Source organism: Artibeus jamaicensis, unplaced genomic scaffold (genome assembly GCF_021234435.1).
Source record: "Artibeus jamaicensis isolate MK-2021 breed Jamaican fruit bat unplaced genomic scaffold, CSHL_Jam_final contig_475, whole genome shotgun sequence".
Classification (NCBI taxonomy): Eukaryota; Metazoa; Chordata; class Mammalia; order Chiroptera; family Phyllostomidae; genus Artibeus; species Artibeus jamaicensis.
In genome coordinates this window covers 7,059,356-7,084,415 of record NW_026521852.1, presented here as the reverse complement: position 1 = coordinate 7,084,415, position 25,060 = coordinate 7,059,356, and the positions used below count along the sequence as shown (strand labels likewise).

Below are 25,060 nucleotides of genomic sequence, written 5' to 3'. Positions count from 1 at the left end.
TGGATATAAAGTTAATACTCAGAAATAAAAATATTTTTGTACAACAACAATGAAATATCAGAAACAGAAATTAGGAAAGAAATGCCATTTGATATAGCAACAAGAAAAAAAAAGTACCTAGGAATAAACCTAACCAAGAAGGTAAAAGACTTGTGCTCAGAAAACTACACAACACTGAAGAAAGAAATTAAGGAAGACACAAACAAATGAAAGAATATACCATGTTCATGAACTGAAAAAATTAACATCATCAGAATGGCCATAGTACCCAAAGCGATTTATAGATTCAATGCAATCGCTATTAAAGTACCCATGACATATTTCACAGATATAAAACAAACATCTTAGAAATTTATATGGAACCATAAACAACCCCAAATAGCTGCAGCAATTTAAGAAAGAAGAACAAAGCAGGAGGGATCACAATACTTGTTATCCAACAGTATTACAAGGCCACTGTAATCAAAACAGCCTGGTAATGGCATAAAAACAGGCATATAGGATGCAGAGAAAAGGAAACCCTAGTGCACTTGGTGGGAATGCAGATCAGTGTAGCGACCATGGAAAACAGTATGGAATTTACTCAGAATACTAAAAATGGAACTGCCCAGCAATTCCATTGCTGATATTATACCCTAAGGGCCATGAAACACCAATCTAAAGAACTTATGCACACCAATGTTCATAACAGCACAATTTACAATATCAAAGTGTTGGAAGCAACCTAAATGCCCATCAGCAAATGAGTAGATCAAAAAACTCTTGTACATTTACACAATGTGATTCTATGCAGCAAAGAGAAAGGAGTTCCTCCTCTTTGCTACAGTATGTATGGAATTGGACAGAATTGTGCTAAGTGAAATAAGTCAAGCAGTGAAGGACAAATACCATATGATATCACCTTTAACTGGAACATAATAAACAAAAGAAAAAAGCAAACAAAATATACCCAGAAACATTGAAATTAAGAACAATCTAACAGTAGCCAGAGGGAAGGGGAAAGGGGACAGTAGGGAGCAGGATTTTCAGGAACTACTATAAAGGACACATGAACAAAACCAAGGGGGAGGGTGGAAGCAAAGGTGGGAGTTGGGGCTGGCTGGGGTTGGGGGTGGGAGTGGGGAGAAATGCAGACATCTGTAATTGAACAGTTAAAAAAAAGAATCACAGATCAGGAAAAAAAGAAAAGAAAATGTTATTTGTTGCATTAAAATTTTTTATTGTTAGTCTATTATAGCTGTACCAATTTTCCCCTTTTCACCTGTTTCATCTCTCCCACCCCCACTTCTTCAGTGAATTTCCACACTGTTGTCCATGTTCGTGGGTCACTCATACAGGTTCTTTGATAGTCCTCTCAGTTCTTTCCAGCATTATCCCTCTCTCCCCTGCCCTCTGGTCGCTGTCAGTCTGTTCCATCTGTCATACTTGTGGTTCTATTTTGTTCATTAGTTTATTTTATTCATTAGATTCCTCTTATAGGTGAGATCATATGGTATTTGTCTTTCACATCCTGGCTTATTTCACTGTATATAATGCTTTCCAGTTCCATCCATGCTGTCACAAAAGGTAGAAGGTGTTACTTCTTCCTTTCTGCTGTGTATTATTCAATTGTATAAATGTGCCACAGTCTTTTGACCTACTCATTAGCAGTGGACATTTAAGTTATTTCCAGCACTTGGCTATTGTTAATAATGCTGCCATGAGCATAGGAGTACACAAGTTTTTTGAATTCGTGATTCAGAATTCTTAAATTGTATTCCCAAGGGCAGAATCACTTGGTCAAAAGGCAGTTCCATTTTTAGTTTTCTGAGGAAATTCCATACTGTTTTCCACAGTGGCTGCACCAGTCTGTATTCCCACCAACAGTGTACTAGGGTTCTTTTATCTCTGCATCCTCACCAGCACTTGTTATTTGTAGATTTATTAATGATAGTCATTCTGACTGGTGTGAGGTGATATCTTCACTGTTGTAAATCGCATCTCTCCTATGACTATTGATGTTGAGCATCTTTTCATATACCTATGGACTGTCTGTATGTCCTCCTTGGAGAAGTGCCTATTTAGGTCTTTTGCCCATTTTTTTAATCTTATTTTTGTCCTCTATTTCATTTAATTTGGGTCTAATTTTCATTATTTCTTTTTCCTCTGTCTTTAGTTTTTTTTTCCTTTTCTTCAGAGTCCTTTAAGGTGTAATGTTAGGTTTTTTACTTGGGATATTTCTTGTTTCTTGAAATAGGCCTGAAATAATATAAGCTTTCTTTTTATTACTACTTTTGCTGAAGTAAAAATGTTATGTTGTATTGTCATTCTCTTTTGTTTCTATGTCTTCTAATCTTATCTCATTTCTTTTTTGACCCAGTCATTTCTTATTAGCCTGCTGTTTAATCTACACATATTTGTGGTCTTATCTGCTTTCTTTGGTGCCCCAATGGAGTCTACACTTGATAATGTTACATGTATAATATGGTGTTCTGTCATAAAATGTCTTGTAAATGTTAATTATGTCCATTTGATATAATGTGACACTTAAGGCCAATATTTATTTATTTATTCTTTTAATATGTATATATGCATAGCTCTCAATGTGGTATTTAGTCCCCCTATTATGATTGTGTTTTTGTCAATTTTTGCCTTTAGTTCCATCAGTAGTCAGTTTATATATTTCAGTGTTCCCTACTTGGGTGTGTATATATTGCAGGGTGTTATGTCTTCTTGATGTAGTGTTTCCTTTCTTGTTATAAAATGTTTGTCTTTGTCAGTTACGATTTTTACCTTAAAATCTATTATGTCAGACATAAATATGGCTACACCTGATTTTCTGTAGCTTTCATTTGCTTAAAGACTCATTTTTCATTCTTTCACTTTGAGTCTATATTTGTCTTTGCAGCTTTGATATGTCTCCTAAAGACATAATATGGTTGGGTTTTGTTTTCTAACCCAATCTGCTATATGCCATTTTATTGCTGAGTTTATTCCATTTACATTTAAGGTGATTATTGATGTATAAGGTGATTATTGAAGATTTCTTAGTCCATTTTATTTATCTTTTGTATCTCTGTGCTTCCACTGACCCATTGCCTTTGTTTTTCTGTCTACTGTTTCAGTTTGGTGGTATTCTATAACTTTTTCTTTTGTTTCTTTAAAGTTATGTGTCTCAGATTTGTGTGTGTGTGTGTGTGTGTGTGTGTGTGTGTGGTCATCACTATGTTTATGCAAAAGAAAGTTTCCAGTCCTACACTAGCAAGGTGGCAGAAGAGTGAATAAAGTCACACTAACCTCCTAACAGGACCAATTGGGAATTTTAACTAAATTATGGAGAGATCACCCATAACTGAAAAATAGCCAGAAAGAGGTCTTATAACCTCAGACAGAAGAATCAATTTCAGCAAAATCTGACTGCACCTACACAACAGCATACAAAACATAGTGGGCAGACCAATACTCAGTCAACCAGCTTGCAGGAAGGACCTAACAAAGAAAGACAGGGTAACAATCAAAACCAAATTATATCCAGACAGTCAATATAAATGACATAAAGGGCATCCCAAGAGCAGAAAGTTCAGGAGATCAAGGAGACTGCACCACTGAATATCACAGCTCTCTTACCATAAAAATTCACAAAATAAACTCAGGGAGTTGAAACTCATAAATTTAAGAAGCAGAAGCAAATAATAGTCTTACAAATAATGGGACGACAAAGAAACACTCAGTCAATAGAAATGAGAAATCCTCATAGAGTGCTAAATGAAATATAGGCAAGATATTGAATTAAAAACAATGAACATAAAAAAACTCAATGACCTCAGAAAGTACTACCAAAAACTACAAGGAAACTATAAGAAATTTACTGCACTTACATCAGCAAGAAAAAGGACATAGAAAGAATCATCAAGGGCCAAGAGGAGGTGAAGAATACAACATATGAATTGAAGAACACAGGAGAAGGAATCAAAAGCAGGCTAGTTGAATGAGAGGATTTAATTGGTAAACTTAAGGACAAGGTAGAAAAAAAATACCAGAAAGACCAAGAAAAGAAAAAAAGACTCAAAAAGAATGAAGAGGGGGTTAAGGGAATGTAGGGACAGCATTAAAATAACAATGACCATATATACTGGGGACACAAGAGAAAGAAGAGGAGGAGCAAGGATACAAAACATGTTTGAAAAAGTAATGATGAAAAACTTTGCTAATTTTATGAGAAGAAAAAAGCCACACAAGTCCACGAAACACCAAGAGTCCCAATCAAGAGGACTCAAAGAGATCTACACCAAGCCACATCATAACAAAGAGGACAAATTTTAAAGACAAACAGAAAATTCTAAAAACAGCAAGGGGGAAACAGGAAGTAAAATGCCAGGGAGCCCTGACAAGGCTAACAGCTGATTTTTTCAACAGAACCATTATGAACCAGAAGGGAATGGCAAAAAATAATCCAAGTAATGAAAATGAAAGGACTGCAACTGAGATCACTCTATCCAGCAAGGCTCTCCATTAAAATGGAAGTATAAATAAGGAGCTTCCTGGACAAAGAAGGCTACAGGAAAACAGCTACACCAAACCAGTAATGCAAGATATGCTAACAAGACTGCTTAAGAAGAAGAAGAAAAAGAGTGAGAGAGAAAGAGAAACACAGGTACAAAGGAAGTAAAATAATAAGTGCCTATCAGTAACAACCTAAAACTTAAATGGATTAAATGCTCCAAACAAAAGACATAATGTAGCTGAATGGATAAGAAAACATGACCCACACATATGCTGCCTACAAGAAACCCACATCACAACAAAAGATCTATACAGACTGAAAGTGAAGGGTTAGAAAAAATATTCCAAGCAAACAGACAGGAAAAAAAAAAGCCAGGGTAGCATTACTTGTATCTGACAAAATGAACTTCAAAACAAAGCCCATAAAAGGAGACCCAGAAGGACACTTCCTAATACTCAAGGGAAGAATCCATCAAGAAGACATAAACATTATAAACATATATTCATCCAACATAGGAATGCCTGAATATATAAAGAAAATCTTAGAGGTCTTCAAGAAAGATATATACAGAAACACACTTCTAGGGAATCTAACACCCCACTGTCAAAAACGGATAGATCTTTCAAACAAAAAAAATATCAACAAAGATATTGTGGCATTGAACAATGGCCTAGATCCAGTGTACCTAACTGATATATACAGAACCCTTCATACCAAAGAAGCAAAATACACATTTTTTTTCAAATACACATGGATTTTTTTTACACATGGAATATTTTTAAAGGTAGGCCACATGATAGGACACAAAATAAGCCTCCACAGTTTAAAAAAAAAATCATGTGTAGCATCTTTTTAGACCATAACGGCCTGAAACTAGAAAAAAAAAAAAAAAACCTCAAGGAAAAAACTCAAAAACACTCGAATTTATGGCAGTTGAATAGCATGGTATTAAACCGTGAATGGGGTAAAAATGAGATCCCGGAAGAAATCAAAAAGTTTCTGGAAAAAATGGAAATGAACTCACAACAGTCCAAAACTTACAGGACATAGAAAAGACAGTCCTGAGAGGGAAGTTCATAGTGCTAGAGGCCTAACTAAAAAAGATAAAAACATTTCAAATAAACAACCTAATTCTACATCTATGATAACTAGAGGGAAAAACAAACAAACAAACAAACAAAACCCAGAGCAAGCAGAAGGGAGGAAATAACCAAAGCAGAGCAGAATTACATGGCATAGAGACTCAAAGAACAATTCTAAGGATCAATAAATTCAGGAGGCTGTTCATTGAAAAGATAAACAAAATCGACAAACCTTTAAGGAGACACATCAATTAAAAAAAAAGAGACGACACAAATAAACACGATCATAAGTGAAAGAGGAGAGATTAAAACTGATACCACAGAATACAAAGGATTGTAAGAAATTATTATAAACAGGACTTCCGCCAAGATGGAGGCATAGGTGGGAACACTTTTCATCTTCGAACAACCAAATCTAAAAACAATAAAGTTTTAACAATAATAAACACAACCAAACCACACAGAAAATCAAATACGGAGTCCGGAAACAATGTACCACTCAGCTAAACCGGTGAGAGGGGTGAAACCAGCAGCGGAGCCAGTCGGGCAAAAATTATCCGGGTGGTGCACAGGCAGCCCGGGGAGCAGATCCCAGGTGCGGGCTAGCTACAGGCAGGAACCCAGGGAAGAGGCACTGCTGGCTGTCTGCAGTCGGTCGCGCATTTGCACGCAGATAAACCAGGTAAGAGGCGAGCATTGAGACAGATCTCGCAGGCCCCAGCGACTGGCGCAGGGCGGCAGACTCGCACATTTGTGCTCTAATAAGCAGGCGGGGGCGAGCGGTGAGGAGGACTAGGGGAGCAGAGAAGACTGCCATTGCTCCCTCTCTGACCGTGCCCCCACATACAGTGTCACAAACCTGCGACCTGGGTGGCCCCACCCTGCTAAACACCAAGGCACCTCTCCTCATAAGTAACAGGCAGGAACAGATCAAAACATGGCTCAAGAACAACTCAGAGCCCCAGAGCCGATAAATCTAAGTGATGAAGAAATAGCAAAACTCTCAGACTCACAGTTCAAAACACTGGTCATCAGGATCCTCACAGAACTGGTTTATTATAGTCACAAATTAGAGGAATATATGAAGGCTAAAGTAATTAAAATGGATGGTAATGCACAGGAAACCAATAGTAATGGAAAGGAAACTAGGACTCATATCAAAGGAGTGGACCAGGAAGAACAAAAAAGTGACCAAACAGAAAAGGATGAAGAAACAAGAATTCAAAAAAATGAGAAGAGGCTTAGGAACCTCCAGGACATCTTTAAACGCTCCAACATCCAAATTATAGGGGTACCAGAAGGGGAAGAGGAATGCCCACTAGTGGAACACTTATTTGAACAAATAATAAAAGAGAATTTCCCCAATCTGGCTTCCAGGAAATCCAGAAAGCTCAGAGAGTCCCAAAGAAGTTGGACCCAACAAGGAACACACCAAGGCACATCATCATTACATTAGCCAAGATGAAAATGAAGGAGAGAATTCTAGAAGCAGCAAGAGATAAGGGGACAGTCACCTACAAAGGAGTTCCCATCAGACTGTCAGCTGATTTCTCAAAAGAGACCTTACAGGCAAGAAGGGGCTGGAAAAAGGTATTCCAAGTCATGAAAACCAAAGACCTACAACCAAGATTGCTCTATCCAGCAAAGATTTAATTTAGAATAGAAGGGAAGATAAAGTGCTTCTCAGATAAGATCAAATTCAAGGAGTTCATCATCACCAAGCCCTTATTATATGAAATGTTAAGGGGACTTACCTAAGAAAAAGAAGATAAAAAAGATGAACAGTGAAAGGACAGCAAACTCATAGTTATTAACAACCACACCTAAAATAAAAGTAAATTAAGAGGACAGCTAGATCAGGAGTGAACCATAGAAATTAAGATCTCAAGGAGGGTTAGCAACAGGGGAGTGGGAGGAGGAGAAGGGGGGAGAAGGTACAAAAAATAAGTAGCATAGACAGTAGATAGAAAATAGACAGGGGGGAGGGTAAGAATAGTAGGGGAAATATAGAATCTAAAGAACTTGAGACATGTGTTTATGAACTAAAGGGGAAAGAATGGTGGAGGAGGGGGGTTCAGGGGGGAGGGGAATGGAGGAGGGGAAATAGAACAAAAGTAATGGTGTAATCAATTTTTAAAAAGTTAAAAAAAAGAGAAAAAGAAATTATAAACAACTACATGCCAAGAAGTTTGAAAACCTAGGTTTAATGGACAAATTTCTAGAAAAATATAATATTTCAAAACTGAATGAAGGAGAAGCAGAAAGCCTGAACAAACTGAAAGCAGTTAATGAAATTGAAGCAATAATCAAAAACTTGCAGCACACAAAAGCCCTGGACCAGATGGTTTCACAGGAAAATTCTACAAAGCATTTAAGGAAAAGCTAACCTTTATACTTCTCAGACTATTCCAAAAATTTCAAGACAGAAGACACCCAACCTCTTTTATGAGGCCAGCATCATCCTAATCCCCAAACTAGACAAAGACACAAGGAAAGAAAACTACAGGCCAATATTGATGATGAACATAGATGCTAAAATCTTCAGCAAAATACTGGCAAACCCTATCCAGCAATACATCAAACAGATCATACACTATGATCAAGTGGCATTCATCCCATGGATGCAAAATGGTACGATATTCACAAATCAATGAATGTAATGTATCACATACACAAAGGAAAGACAAAAATCACATGATCATATCAAAAGATATGGAAAAGCACTTGATAAGGTACAGAACCATTTATAATAAAAACACTCAGCAAAGAGGAAGTAGAGGAAGCATACATCAATGTAGAAAAGGCCATATATGACAGAGATAGAGCCAACATCATACTCAATGGACAAAAGCTAAAAGCTTTCCCATTAAGATGAGGAACAAGAAAAGGATGTCTGCTTTTACCACTTCCATTCCACATAGTATTGGAAGTTTTAGTAATGGCAATCAGACAAGAATAAATAAAAGACATACAAATTCGAAAGGAGGAAGTAAAACTGCCATTGTTTACAGATGACATAATAGTGTACATAGAAAACTCTACAAACTCCATCAAAAACTACTTGACCTACTAAGTGCATTTTAAAAACAGCTGCATACAAAGTCAATATTCAGAAATTGAAGGTATTTTTGTATACCAGAAATGAAATATAAGAAACATAAATCAGAAGAAAAAGTCCATTTGCTAAACCAACAAGAAAAATAAAATACCCAAGAATAAACCTAACCAGGGAGGTAAAAGACCTGTATTCAGAAAAATACACAACACTGAAGAAAGAAATTAAGAAAGACACTAACAAATGGAAGCATGCACCATGTTCATGGATTGGAAGAATTAACATCAGCAAAATGTCCATATCACACAAGGGAATCTATAGATTCAACACAATCCCTATTAAAATACCAATGACATTTCACAGATATAGAAAAAAATCTCAAAAATATGTATGGAATCATAAGAGCCCAAACAGCTGAAGCAATTTAAAGAAAGAAGAACAAAGTAGGAGGGATCACCATACCCAACATCAAATTATATTACAAATCCCAAATAATCAAAACAGTTTGGTACTATCATAAGTACAGACACACAGATCAATGGAACAGAATAGAGTGCCCCCAAATGAACCCATGTCTCTATGGTCAGGTAATATTCTACAAAAGGGGCAGAAGTATACAATGGAGTAAAAATAACTTCTTCAACAAATGGTGTTGGAAAATCTAGAAAACTACATGCCAAAAATTAAACTAAAAATAGCAATTCACACTGTACACTAAAATAAACTCCAGGTAGATAAAATAATTAAATATAGGGCAAAAATTGACAGTGACTGCTAATGGGTACATGGTTTCTCTTAGGGTAATGAAAATGTCTAACATTAGTTTGTTAATGATTATACAACTCTATTAATACATTAATAACAATTTAATTGTTTAAAAAGACAAATATAGAAAGGAGTTGGGGCCGTGACTCAGGTGGTCTGGTCCAGAGACAAGTTTCTTGCAGGTGCTATGTACAAATCACAGGGATCAGGTTTCCACGGATAAGCTAAATTAACATTCAAGAGCAAGGCCTCTGGCTTCGAGTTCAAGATGCAGAGTAGGAAGATCCTGAGCTCACCTCTTCTCATTGACACCCAAACTTCAACTACAGATGAAACAACTATCTCTTAGACCACCTGAAGACTAGCAGAAAGATTTTCTACAACTACAGGTATAAAGTAAAAACCACATTGAAAAGGGTAGTAGGGGTAGAGACTAACCCTAGTCAGTACCTACCCTACTCTTCATGCAGTGACTCACCAGTGGGAGGGTTATCACAACCTCAGAGGCTGTCCCTGAAGTGTGAAGGGTCTGAGACCTAAACTGGTTGACCTGAACCAGAGAGTGGAGTTCTTATAACCAGCAAGGCTCTTTGAAAACCAGCAAGGCTCACATATGGGAGAGCCAAAGGGCTGTAGGAAGCCCAGGTTGTGCTCTTTCTAAGTTCTGGCACAGAGGGATCACTTTAAAAAGCAGCTAGGTCATATGTGAAGGTGATTCATTGACTAATCTTAGGGTGTGTGCTGGAGGGACAGGGATCTGTTGGAACTTACTTGCACCACAGGTGCTGGAGGGTACCATTTTTCCCCTTCCTTTAACTTGGTCTAACACTGTCCATTAACCTTGATAACACTGTTTGCCTCACCCTGGAATTTCCCTGAGGGCCTACCCAGAGCAGCACCCCTCCAAAGCACTTCCTGCCCTGCCACACACAGTAGGCAGTATCACTAAGTACCAGCACACAGTAGTGTGTCTGCAACAGTGGGGGTGGGCTTTTCAGCCTGCCACATTAGAGCCTTGCCCTGCATTCCAGTGAGCCTGCAAAAGTTTTGGCCAGGCCTCATATCCAGCAGGCCAGATAGCAGCCTTGCCTGCTAGTACATCCACAGAAGTTGTAGCCCAGCCACAACAGGAGGCTATACTAGTCCCCCCTCTAGACCACCTGGCTCTGGTAACAAGGGGGACATTGAAATTAGGGCCCCATGGGAAAATAAGGCCACTTTTTCAAGACCAAGAGATTAAGCTTAACTACCTAATACAATACATAAAAAGAAACAGGCAAAATGAAGATAGAAAAGAATATGTTCCAAACAAATAAATGAACAACAACAAAAACAGGATAAAACCCCAGAAAAAGAACTACATGAAACTGAGATCAGCTGTCTACTAGATGAAGAGTTCAAAGTAACAATCATGAAGATGCTCTTTCAACTCTGCAGACAAACAAAGAAATTCAGTCAAAACTTCAGCAACTTGAACAAAAACCTAAAAATTCTAAGAAGGGGCATAACAGAACTGAAGAACATAACAATTGAAATGAAAAAAAAATCACTGCAGGGAATCAACATCAAATCTGATGACACAGAAGAATGAACCAGCAATCAGGAAAACAGGATAGTGGAAGTCACCCAACTAGAAGATAAAAAAGAAAAAAAGAACTAAAAAGAATGGAGATAGCATAAGAGACCTATGGGACATCAAGTGTACTAACATTCGAATCATAGGGGTCACAGAATGAGAAAAGAGAGAGAAAGGGACAGAAAACTTATTTGAGGAAATAATGGCTGAAAACTTTCCTAACTTGGCAAAGGAAATAGTCATCTAAGTCCAGGAAACACAGACAGTTTCAAACAAGATGAACCCAAAAAGACCTACACCAAGACACATTATAATTAAGTTGTTGAAAGTTAGATAAAGAGAGAATCTTAAAAACAGCAATAGAAGAACAACTATTACATACAAGCATATTCCCATAAGACTGTCAGCTGACTTTTCAACAGAAACTTTGCAGGCCCAGTGGGAGAGGCATGATATATTCAATATGATGATAGAAAAAAACCTACAACCAAGAATACTCTACCCAGCAAGGTTATTATTCAGAATAGGAGAGATCAAGATTTTCTCAGACAAGCAACAGTTAAAGGAGTTCATGACCACTAAACTAGCATTACAAGAAATGTTAAAGGGAATTCTTTAAGTGGAAAAGGCCAAAACTAGAAATAAGATAAAAAATATGTACTGGCAAAGGCAAACATATAGTAAAGATAGTAGACCAACCACTTATAAATGTAGTATGAAAACAATTAAAATGGAAATAAGCACATACCTATCAATAATTACTTCAGTTGAGGTTGACTAAGTGCTCCATTGCAAAAAACAAGATGATGAATGGTTTAAAAAAAAAGGCCCCTACATATACTGCCTACATGAGACTTCAGATTGAAAGACACACAGACACTGGAAATAAATAAATGGAAAAGATATTTCATGTAAATGGAAATTTAAAAAAAGAGAAGCTTGGATAGCAATACTTATATCAAAAAGACTTTAAAACAAAGGCTATATAACAAGTAACAAAGAAGAACCCAGCAATTGTTTTATTCAGGTAAGCCCCCAGAAGTGAAACAATTCAAAAAATACATGCACCTCTGTTTATTGCAGCATTATTTATAATAGCCAAGTTTTTTTATTTAGTTATTTTTCAAGTACAGTTTTTTTGTCTATTTCTCCCATCCCAGCCTCCCCCGCCCCTTGCTCCCCACCTCCCTCCCATTTCCACCCCCCTTAGTTCTTGTCCCTGTGTCCTTCCTATTTGTTCCTCCAAATCCCTCCCCCTTTTTCCCCTTAACTTCCCTTCCCTCTCCCCTCTGGTCGCAGTCCCCTTGTTCTCTATTTCAGGGTCTTTGGTTTTTTTTCTGCTTGCTTGTTTGTTTTGTTGTTTAGCTTCCTGTCAAAGGTGAGATCATATGGTATTTGTCCTTCAATGCCTGGCCTGTTTCACTCAGCATAATGCTTTCCAGTTCCATCCATGTTGTTGCAAAGGGTAGTAGCTCCTTCTTTCTCTCTGCTGCATAGAATTCCATTGTGTATATGTACCGCAATTTTTTGATCCATTCATTTACTGATGGGCACCTAGGTTGCTTCCAACTCTTAATAGCCAAGTTATTAAAGCAACCCAGGCATTCATCACTAGATGAATGGATAAAGAAGTGGATGTGTGTGTGCACATGCACACAATACACTGGAATGTTACACAGCCATAAAAGAAATGGATCTTGCCATTTGCAACAACATGGGTTAACCTAGAAGGTATTGTGCTAAGTGAAATTAAGTCAGAAAAAGACAAATACTATATAATTTTACTTAGGGGTGGAATCTAAAAAACTAAAATGAACAAACAGGACAAACTGACCCATAGAGACAAAAAAAACTGATAGTTGCCAGAAAGTGGGGTGGTGGGCAAAAAGGCTAAGGAGATTAGGAGGGACAAACTTGTAAATAAGTAATAGGGATATAAAGTACAGCATACGAAATATTGATGTCAATATCATAATAACTTTGTATGGTGACAGATGGATAGCGGACTTCTTGTGGTGATCATTTTGTAAGGGATATAAATGTTAAATCTCATCATGTTCTACACCTGAAACTAATAAAATATTGCATGTCAACTGTACTTTAATTGAGAAAAGCTTTACGTTTCAGAATAAAAATTAGACGTGAAAAAACACTTAAATATAAATGGTGATACCATTAAAATTCCTAGAGAAGAACACAGGGAGAAAAATCTCAGATATCCCATGAAGCAATATTTTCACCAATATGTCCCCTTGAACAGGGACATAAAGGAAAGAATAAACAAATGAGATTTCATCAAAACAAAAAGCTTCTTCATGGCTAAAGAAAACATCAGCAAAATGCAAAGGGAACCAACTTTATGGGAAATATGTCTGCCAATGTTATTGCGGATAAGGGTCTGATCTTCAAAATACATAAAGAATTTACACAGTTCCACTCCAGGAAGACAAACAATCCAATAAAAAATATGGAACAGACCTGAATGAACACTTCTCCAAGGAGGACATACAGAGGGCCCAGAGATATGTGAAAGGATGCTCACCATCACTAGCCATCAGTAAGATGCAAAATAAAACCGCAAAGAGATACCACTTCATACCAGTCAGAATGACCATCATAAACAAATCAATAAACATGTGCTGGAGAGGTTGTGAAGAAAAGGGAACCCTAGTGTACTGTTGGTGGGCATGCAGACTGGTATAGCCACTGTGGAAAACAGTAGTGTGTACTGTCCTCAAAAAACTACAAATGGAACTGTCTTTTGACCTGACAATTCCACTGCTGGGATTGTATATTAAGAATTCTTAAACACCAATTCAAAAGAACCTCTGCACCCCAATGTTTATAGTAGCACAATATACAACAGCCAAATTCTGGAAGCAACTTGTGTTCATCAGTGAATGAGTGATGGGGTGGGCCAAACACAATGGTACATTTACATAATCGAATACTACGCACCAAAAACATTAAAGATCTTATCCCTCTTGACTGTATGGATGAAACAGAGAGCAGTATGTAAATGAAATAAGCCATGCAGTGAAAGAAAAATATCATATGATCTCACGTTTAATTGGAATGCAATCAGCAAAAGCAAGTAAAATATAACCAGAGAAATTGAAATAAAGAACAAAATTACAGTGATAAGAGGGGTAGGGTTAGGTGGATAACAGGGGAGAGAAGCAGAAGGGTCATAAAGGAATATGTATAAAGGACTCATGGACAAAGCCAAAGAAGGGAAAGATTGAGGATGTGAGTTGGTGGTGGGTGGGACAGGGCAAAGTGATGGAGGGAAAATGGAGACAACTGTACATGAACAATAATTGAAAAAATAATAAAATTTTTAAAAGAATGTTTTCAATATACAGTAGACTTTTTTCTTCTAAATGTATCTTATCTTCAACACCATTGCAAATTTATACCTTTATATTATTCCCTTTACATTTTTATTGTCACAAATCATCTCTATTTATGCTGTGAGTTCATTTCCAAATTTCAGTAGCAGTTGTATTCTTCCTTTCTCTTTTTTTAATGTTTTAACCTCTTTCAACTCTTATGTGATAATTATGTGTATAATATCCTCTTCTAAAAAAGGGTTGTAATATCCTGCTTCTGCCTGTCTATCAGTGATCTTACAGTTTGTGTCCTTTTTTTTGTTTGTTTGTTTCAGGTAGAAAAACATCCTTGAGTGTTTCCTGAAATGGAGGTCTTCTGTTGTTGAATACCCTAAGTTTCTGTGGTCTGGAAAACTCTTTATTTCTCCTCTATATCTAAAGAATAATATTGCTGAATATATTATTCTTGGCTGGTAATTTCTATCTTTTAGGAGTTTGATATTTGATTCCACTCTATCCAGGCTTTCTACTGAGAAATCTAATAATAATCTAATAGAATTTTTTTTTACATGTTAAGGTCTTCTTTTACCTTGTAGAAGATCTTTTTCAATTGAGATAATTAGGTGGTCTGTTTGTTTCTTTGATTTGAGGATCTCACTTTTTCCATAGACTTGGGAAGTTTTCATCTACTATTTGCTTGAATAGACTTTCTGTTCCCTTCTTTGTTGCTACCTTCTCTGGTGTCTATTATTCTTACATTACTCTTTCTGATGGAGTCAGTTCTCATAGAGTTCTTTTATTGATTTTTATGCCAATGATTCTTTATTCTTCCATCTGCAGCATTTCTGGATGTCTATCTTCGATATTATGAATTCTTTCCTCTATCTGCTCAGCTCTATTTCTTAAGTACCTTTGTTCATTCTTTGTCTCTTTTATTAGTTTCTTTATCTCAAACATTTCTATTTTTTAAGTTTCAATCTTTTAGGCAAAGTACTAGCTTTGCTCATTGATTTTATATTTGACTTTATTAAACTATTTGTTTTATTGCATCTTATTAAATTTTTTTGGAACTATGACTTTGAACTTGCTTTTATTTCAGTCACATATTTCGATGTAATTCAGTTTATTTCCTGGATATTTTTTTATTTTCTTTCTGAGATCCCTCTTTACCTTGCTCAGTCTTAGAGTAGATAGATTTCTTCTCTGTCTAGGCATTTCTGTATGAGTAGAACTTTTGTAGTAGATTTATAAGAAGTCTTTCTACTGTTTTCTAGTAGGTGGGGCTGAAGCACAAGCTGTTTTTGTTTCTCTGAGACTCCTCTGGTTTTTCATATTTCTGTGGGGTGGTAGAAGATATTCTTTGTTCCCTGGGAGGGTGCACATCTTCTCTATGACCAGGTCTCCTTTGTCCCAGGGCACCAACCCAGCAGAGGAATATGGTAGGTGATTGGGTTCCCAAACCATAAAACCCCAGTGCTGTCCCTGCTACTATTTGCTGCTGGCAGTGCTGCTGTGATGAGTGGAAATGCAGTAAGCTGCAGGAGGTTGGCCAGTGCCTTTGTGGCTTTGTTCTCCCAGTAACGGTGACTGGCAGACCTCAGCAACCCCTACTCTATATCTCCATCTTTCTGTGGGATTAGTCACAGAGTACAATTTTTCCTCAGGGGAAAAATATTTCTGTAGTTCCAGTTCTCAAGTTAGCAGATAATGTGCAACCTGATACTCACTGGTACAGATTTTTCTGGGGTCAGATGGTACTTCTGTGAGGGTAAAGGGAGGCAGCCAGGCTCTGTGGCTTTGTTTTTCTTTCTGGTAATGGCAATTGCCAGACAACTATGGCCACAGCTCTGTACTTCATTCCTGTCCAAGTCCCCGCAGTTAGCTGCACTGCATACTGACCAATCCCTCAGTAATGTTAATTATATCATTATGCTCTTCCTGGATATAGGGTTGCCAGCAGCAACCAGATTCCTCTCCTCACTTGCCTGAGACCCACAGTGAGCTCTGAGTTGCAATATCTAGACTGTGTCCCTGGCACCATCCTGGCCTTCTCCCTTCCCACCTACCTGGTGTACTCCCACTTGCCCACCTCTGAAAGTTTCAGTGCACAAATATCTCAGACATGTTTTTATGTCAAGCAGGGAATCCTTGGTTAAATTATAGTTGTTCAAATTGTTGAAATTTCCAGGGAGAAGACTAAGGGTACTTCTCACGTCTTAATTTCTCTGACATCAGTCCTTGAAGTGGTTTTCCTCTAGAAGCATACGTATAGATATTGTTTTCTTTTTTATTCTTTCATAGTTGTTCAAGTACAGTTGTCTTCATTTTTCCACCCCACCACTCCCCATACCAGCCATCCCCACCGCCCCCTGTGATTCCACCACCCTTAGTTGCCCATGTGTCCTTTATAGATATACCTGAAAAGTCCTCCCCCCTTTCCTCCCATTATACTCTCCCACCTCCCCTCTGGTTACTGTCAGGCTGTTTCCAATTTCAAGGTCTCTGGTTACATTTTGCTTGCTTGTTGATTTTGTTGATTAGGTTCCCCTTAAAGGTGAGATTATATGGTATTTGTCGTTCACCCCCTGGCTTATTTCACTTAGCATAATGCTCTCTACTTCCATGCATGCTGTTGCAAAAGGTAGGAGCTCCTTTTTTCTTTCTGCTGCATTTAGTTGATCTATGTGTTGTTTTTTTTAATTTTTTATTGATTATGCTGTTACAGTTGTTCTATTCCCCCCCTTCATTCCCCTCCACCCTACCCCCCGTCCCCACCATTACCCCCCCTTTAGTTTATGACCATGTGTCTCAAGTCCTTTAGATTCTATATTTCCCATGCTATTCTTGCCCCCCCTTCTATTTTCTATCTACTGTCTATGCTACTTATTTTCTGTACCTTCTCCCCCCATCTCCTCCTCCTACTCCCCTGTTGCTAACCATCCTTGAGATCTTCATTTCTATGTTTCCACTCCTGATCTAGCTATCCTTTTAGTTTGCTTTTGTTTCAGGTGTGGTTGTTAATAACTGTGAGTTTGTTGTCCTTTCACTGTTCATGTTTCTTTAACTTCTTTTTCTTAGATAAGTCCCTTTAACATTTCCTATAATAAGGGCTTGGTGATGATGAACTCCTTGAATTTGATCTTATCTGAGAAGCACCTTATCTGTCCTTCCATTCTAAATGAAAGTTTTGCTGGATAGAGCAATCTTGGTTGTAGGTCTTTGGATTTCATGACTTGGAATACCTCTTTCCAGCCTCTTCTTGCCTGTAAGGTCTCTTTTGAGAAATCTGCTGACAGTCTGATGGGGACTCCTTTGTAGGTGACTGTCCCCTTAGCTCTTGCTGCTTCTAGGATTCTCTCCTTCATTTTCATCTTGGCTAATATAATTATGATGTGCCTTGGTGTGTTCCTTCTTGGGTCCAACTTCTTTGGTACTCTCTGAGCTTCCTGGATTTCCTGGAAGTCTATTTCCTTTGCCAGCTTGGGGAAATTCTCCTTTATTATTTGTTGAAATAAGTTTTCCACTGGTGGCTGTGCCTTTCCCCCTTCTGGTACCCCTATAATTCGGATGTTGGAGCATTTAAAGATGTCCTGGAGGTTCCTAAGAATCTCCTCATTCCTTTGAATTCTTGCTTCTTGACTCTTTTCTGTTTGGCCATTATTTGCTTTCTTCTGGTCCACTCCATTGATTTGAGTCCCAGTTTTCTTTTCATCGCTATTGGTGTCCTGTGCAATTCCATTCATTTCAATTAGTTTCGCCTTTATATATTTGTCTAATTTGTGGCTATAATCAACCAGTTCTGTGAGGATCCTGATGACCAATGTTTTAAACTGTGCATCTGAGAGTTTTGCTATTTCTTCATTGCTTAGATTTATAGGCTCTGGGGCTTTGAGAACTTGCGACATTTTTGGTCTGTTCTGGCCCTTTAAGTGTGAGAAGCGGTGCCTTGGACTCCCAGGTCGCTGGGTTGTGAAGCTGTATGTGGGGGCGTGGTCAGAGCAGGGAAATGGCGGTGCCTTTTACTGCCGCTTGCCTCGGGGACCGCCGGGCCCTGGTCCAACTGCTCACTCCCTGGCCTGTCTGCTCGTGCACAAATGGGCGACCACAGTCAACACGCAGCACCGCTTCCCCGCTGTCTCCTCCGCAGTCACTCGCCTGTTGGCTCACTCGGTCGCTCACTAGGTCCAACCCTGCGCCTGGATTCTGACCGAGTCCTCCTGTGCAACCCCTCACCAGCCGCTGGTTTCACCCCTTACTGGTCAGGCTGAAGAATTTGTTGTTAACAGACTTCCAAAAAGTTCAAATTTCCGTGTTCTGGCTATGTTTTCTGTTGCTAATATTTAGTTGTCTCTAAACTTGGTTGTGTGAGAAGGCACGGCACATCCACCTATGCCTCCATCTTGGCGGAAGTCCCTCCTGATCTATGTGTTTTGATTCAAGTATTTAATCTATTTACATTTGGATTGATGATTGACATATATGTACTTATTATTTTATTATTCATATTTATATTCCTTTTCTCCTTCTCTTGCTCCTTCTACTCCTTCTTCTATTTTATTCTAGAATTTTCTTTAACACTTCTTGTAATACTAGTTCGGTGGTGATAAACTCCTTTAGCTTTTTCTTCCTGGGAAGGTCTTTATTTCTTTTTAAAATTTTAAATAATAGCCTTGCTGGGTAAAGTGGTGTTCTGGGTTGTAAGTTTTTGGTTTTCACCACTTTGTATATATTTTCCCTATTCCTTTTGGCCTAAAAAGTTTCTGTTAAGAAATCAGCTGACAGTCTTATGAGAGCTTCTTTCTAGGTAACTATTTTTTTCTTGTTGCTTTTAAGATTCTCTATGTGTTTTTAACATTTGCCATTTTAATTATTCAGTGTCTTGATATGGGCCACTTTGGGTTCATCTTTTTGGAAAGTCTATGCTTCCTGGATTTGTATATTTTTTCTTTCACCAGACTAATAAAATTTTTCAGTAATTATTTTTTCAAACATATTCTCAATCCCTTACTTTATCTCTCTTATATTGGTATGGCTATGATGTGGATAATGTTATGCTTGATTTTTTAAGTCCTTTAAACAATCCTCATTTCTTTGCATCCTTTTATTTTTTTTCTTTTTGCTCTTCTGATTAGGTGATTTTGTCACCTTGTCTTCCAAATTGTTGATTCACTGCTCTGTTTCATCTACTCTTTTGTGTATTCCTTCTAGAATATTCTCCATTTCAGTTGTTGTATTCTTTGTTTCTGATTGCTTCATGTTTTTATGTCCCTTTTTATGTTTACTATCTCTTTGTTGAAGTTCTCGTCAAATCAATCTATTTTTCCCCTAAGTTCCTTGAACATTCTTGTAACCAGTGTTTTGAACTCCATATCTGGTAAATTGTTTGCTTCCATTTTATTTAGTTCTTTTTCTGGAGATATTTTGTTTTTCTCATTTGGGACATATTTCTTTATTTCCCCATTTTAGCTCCTCTCTGTGTTTGTTTCTATGTATTAGGTAGATATGTTATATCTCTCAGTCTTGGCTGGGTGACCTTATGGATTTGGTGTTCTTTGGGGACTAGTGATACAGTCTCCCTGATTACCTGAGCCAGGTGCTCCAGGAGTGTTCCTTGTGTGGGTTTTCACACCCTTTTGTTGTAGTTGACCCTTAATTGCTGGCAGCATGTCATTGGTTTGGAATGGCCCTCAGACTGCCTGGCTTTTAGAAATGGTCATGACCACAGAATAGTAGCTGCTGTTCAGGGACATATCTTAGGGGGCGAGATTTACCCCAGTGGAATTTTGTGCCTGTAAAGACCTCCTTTTGGTGTGCCACTCATGGAGCTAATTGGGTGGTGCTCTGTTATGATCTTAGGCTGGCTACTGAATGTGTTATTTCTATGTTTTCTTTGGAGGGACTTTAGTACAAATTAATGTTAGATGCTACCTGTGTAGTACCTGTTAGGAACTACAAAGGAATCTGTGGTTGGAAGTTGCCTGTGCTGGGCCTGAATGCATGCGGGATGGGGTACACTGCAAACTGTAGATAGCTGTTACAAGTATCAAGCCTGTGGCAGGTCAGCAAAGGTCCAAGGTCTTGGGTCCAAAGGCCCAAGACCAGCTGTCACCAGTCAGTTGCTCATATGTCTGTAGAGGTAAATTTTTACTCATATTCATACAATTATGGATCCCCCAAATCTTTAAAGCTGAAGATGGATTAACTAATTAAGATTAAGAAAATGATCTAAAATGACAGCACTTTATAAGCAATAAAATTATTTTACACCACTAGCTTTTACCAATGAAAACAAACAAAAAATATATAGCTGAAGATTGAAAGAGAAGACTTAGAAATTGGTTATTTTTGTTGTTGTAACAATGATGGCACATTTGCCTGTGGGTGAGTTTAAACAAGTACCATCCTATGGAACTGGTGATCATTATGCTAACTGAAATAATTCATGTGGTAAAGATCAAATACCATATTATCTCACCTTTAACTGTAACATAATCAACAAAAGAAAAAAGCAAACGAAATATAACCAGAGACATTGAAATTAAGAACAGTCTAACAATAGCCAGAGAAGAGTGGGGAGGGGAATGTGAGGAAAAGGGTTTCAGGAACTACTATAAAGGACACATAGACAAGACCAAGGGGGAGGATGGAGGCAAGGGATAGAGGTGGGTTTGGATTGGGGGGAAGAGTGGTGGGAAGAAAATGCAGACAACTGCAATTGAACAACAATGAAGTAATTTATGAAAAAAAAAATAAACCGGTATCATCCTAGGAGAGAGCCAAATACATACAATATGTTGAACTAATATTTTTTCTTACATTTTCTGGGCTCTGCTTGATATTATACAATATCTTAAGGCTCACTATGTGTGTGTGTATATATGTATATATATATAATTATATATATAATTAATGCATATATATGCATTAATTGAGAAACAGAGATGAAAATATGCTTATAAAGGAAAATAATAAATATGACTTAGCTATTCTTAGAGCAAACTACAGATACTACTAGACAAGGAAAATCTTAAAAATAGTACATTTCAAACTTTTAAGTAATAATACTACATCAAACATGGATCAGATAGTTTCTGTTTATACAGAATAAAAAACATTGACTTTACAAAAAAATAAATGTCATAAAATCTTGAAAAAAAATTCTGAATTTTTTTCAGCTGATTGTAACATATTTATTACAAACCAGGTCATGGGGTTAAAATTTTATAAATCAGCCCATGTGTTCATCTTACGTTCATTGTACAAATTAAATTCTGATTATGGTTTCTCTGTCTTTTTTATTGTTCAAGTACAGTTGTCTCCATTTCCCCCCACCACTTCCCTCCACCCCAGCCCACTAACAACACCATATACAAAAATAAATGCAATATGAATAAAATATTTAAATATAACTCACAAGACCATTAGAGTCCTAGAGGAAAACTAGGCAGGAAAATCTCATATATTCCACAGAGCAATATTTTCATCAATATGTCCCCTAGTGTAAGGGACATAAGGAATAAACAAATAGGACTTCATCAAAATGAAAAGCCTCTGCATAGCTTAAGACAACATCAGCAAAATAAGAAGGGAACCAACCATATGGGAAATATATTTGCAAATGATACTTCAGATAATTGTTTGTTCTCCAAAATATACAAAGAAATCACATGACTCCACTCCAGGAAGACAAACAACCCAATTAAAAAATGGACAAAGGACTTCAAAAGATAATTCTCCCAGGAGAACATACGGAGGGCCCAATGACATATGAAAGGATGCTCAGCATCACTAGCAATCAGAGAGATGCACATTAAAACCACAATGTGATACTACTTCACACTGGTCTGAATGGCCAACATAACCAAATCAACAAACAATTGCTGGCAACGTTGTGGAGAAAAGGGAACCCTAGTACACTCTTGGTGGGAATGCAGACTGGTACAGCCACTGTGGAAAACAGTATGGAATTTCCTCAGAAAACAAAAACCTGAACTGCTTTTTTAAAACATTTTTCCATTATTGTTCAAGTACAGTTGTCTCAATTTGCCCCCAGCCATTCCCCCCCACCCCAGCCATCCCCACTTCCCACCCTTGACCATACCCCTCTTTAGTTTTTCTCACGTGTTCATAGATTGAAACTGCCTTTTGACCCAGCAATTCCACTGCTGGGATTATACCTTAAGAATTCTGAAACACCAATTTGAAAGAACCTGTGCACTTCAGGGTTTATAGCAGTACAATTTACAATAGCCAAGTGCTAGAAGCAACCTAAGTACCTACCAGTAAATGAATGGATCAAAAAACTGTGGTACATTTACATAATGGAATACTACACAGCAGAACAAAAGGAGATTCTATCCTTCACAATAGCATGAATGGATCTGGAGAGGATTATGCTAAGTGAAATAAGCCTGGCAGTGAAAGACAAGTACCATATAATCTCACCTACAAGTGAAACTTAATCAGCAAAACAAACAAGCAGGGAAATATAATCAAAGACATTGAAATAAAGAACACATTCATAGTATGCAGAAGGGAGGCAGGGGAGGTTAATTGGGGAAAAGGGGAGAAAGGTCATCAGAGAACATATATAAAGAACAGATAGACAAAGCTAAAGGGGGATAGGGTTGAAGATGGAAGGTGGGGATGACTCTGGGGTCCAGGAGGGGGTGGGGAGAAATGGAGAATACTGTACTTAAAAAACAATAAAAAAGAGAGAGAAAAGCACACAGCCAAAAATTTGTAATAATCCTTATGTTATGTATAGTAGTAAAAAGAGTTATTTTCTCTAAGGATAAGTGTTGGATAATAGGATATATACAAAGATGAAGCCAAGGCCCAAACTAGGACCCATTTCTTACTGTGATCTTTTCCTGCTGGGCAGTGAAAGCTTCTTCAAAGTCATCATGCTTCTGAAGAAGGGTTTCTACACTACCTAGGGAGTTTCCCAGGTCCTCATTTTCCAGGAAGTCCTATAGAAGACAGAAAAACACACATCACCTGTGCATCATTGGTTTAAAAAAATCCCTTTGGAATATCTTTGCAACAAGGACTAGTTAAGGAAGAAGGTGATGGAGTTGGAAAAAAAGTGATAATTATTACAAAAAGTATATTAGACGAAGACTAACTTCAAATAGCAGTAGCTTCAGACTGTTTTACTAAAGATTGCATACAACTTTATTACCTTTGTGTCTAGGTCTATTAACGTAGAATTTGGCCAACCAATGTAGGCACCATTCTGAGTTCTCAAAGCTGCCTCAAGAGTACCACTCACATCTTTCAGAAAAATCTCTGGTTAACTCTGCCTGACTCATACAATTTTCTCTTTTTAACCCCTTTGCAATTTGATATTAACTTTCCTTATGTTCATTTGAGGTTAAAGCCTCTCTATACTATGTTTAGGTATCTTTTCATATATTTGTCCATGAGGTAATAGTAAGATTCTTATAGAAAGGGTCTACCTTTCTTTATAGTTCACTCTTCAGTTCCTAGGACAAGCTTAGGACCATAAAAGTTATTGTGAGAGTGTTACTAATAATAATGGTGGTAAATGAGGGATGGAGATATAGTTCTAGACATTTGCTAAACACTTCTGTTACCTCTTGTCTACTCATCCAACTGTCCACTTGCTCACTGTCACGGTAGAATAGGTGCAAGTCCAAGCACTGCTCATACTGATATTGACGCTTGTTCCACAGTTCCAGGAGGGCATTCCAGTTGTTGGCAAGTATTTCCATCTTTGGAACGGAAGACATATGGTTTTAACAAGTTTATCTTACTTGTATTACTAAGCATTTAATAAGTGCAAGACCTTTCAAAGGATACAAAAATTAATAGGAAATGGGCTTTTCCATCTAGGCTTCAACATCTAAGAAAACAACTGTAAAATAAGAAAAATAGGATAAATGAAATAAAAAAGGTACAGTACATTTAGTATGTATAAATTAACAAAAATATTAATTTTGATGAAAAGAACAAAAAGTAGATTTCTGGCAAATATATATACCAAACAAATATTTAAAAGATGATGAGGAGCATCAGGGTTGTAGGAGGATATAACGCAACAAATAAGTAATTAGTCCAAATAATTATTATATTACATAAAATACTCTGAAAAGTGGTATGCTTTAAACAAATAGACATTTAATGAATTTGAAATTCATAGAGCACTTAAATTATTAAACTGAGGAGTTTGTGTTCTATTCTGAAAATGAATAAGATCCATCAAGGAAGGAGGAAAGTGTCATTATCAAACCTATAAAAAGCCTGTTTTTGCCCAAACATTTACTCAAGAAATTTTAGCTTGTTATAACAACTTCTACATAAACTCCACCAAAAAAGCAGCAAAACTTCTTAGAACTCCAGGATAATATGTAGGTTTTTAAGAATTTAGGGTTCTACTAGTCCTTTGGCAGAAAATTGGTAATAATAAAATCCATATTGTAATGCTTCCATAAAGTACTGGGGAAATTCAAATTATGGTTATTTTACCCTCAACCATTACACAACACTAGAGGCAATGAAGCCTGCAAATTGTATTTTAATTATTACCCCAATAATTCCTGTAACTTTTTGACTGGAGCAAAATCCCTATCAAGGGTCAGTTAAGATGAGCACCTGTAATCCAGGAAGTTAGAATGATGGCAAACCTGATTCTTTAATTAGTGGAATTCTGAATATTCAAAGATTCCTTGTTATTTAAGTTTTTAATGTTTACCCAAGGATATGTCTTTTTAAATTAATTTTAGAGTGAGGGGAAGAGAAAGA

General features: G+C 37.3%; 1 protein-coding gene across 2 annotated transcripts in view; it reads right to left on the bottom strand.

Moving 5' to 3' along the window:
• Window positions 1-25,060, bottom strand: part of SPTA1 (spectrin alpha, erythrocytic 1) — a 225,771-nt gene that overhangs the window by 185,241 nt on the left and 15,470 nt on the right. For both annotated transcript variants that reach the window (XM_037166281.2, XM_053668006.1), the window contains exons 11-12: window positions 23,893-24,030; window positions 23,155-23,265 (exon numbers count right to left, since the gene is read on the bottom strand). In XM_037166281.2, coding sequence (XP_037022176.2) covers window positions 23,155-23,265; window positions 23,893-24,030 — 249 coding nt within the window. The remainder of the gene's footprint in view (window positions 1-23,154; window positions 23,266-23,892; window positions 24,031-25,060) is intronic.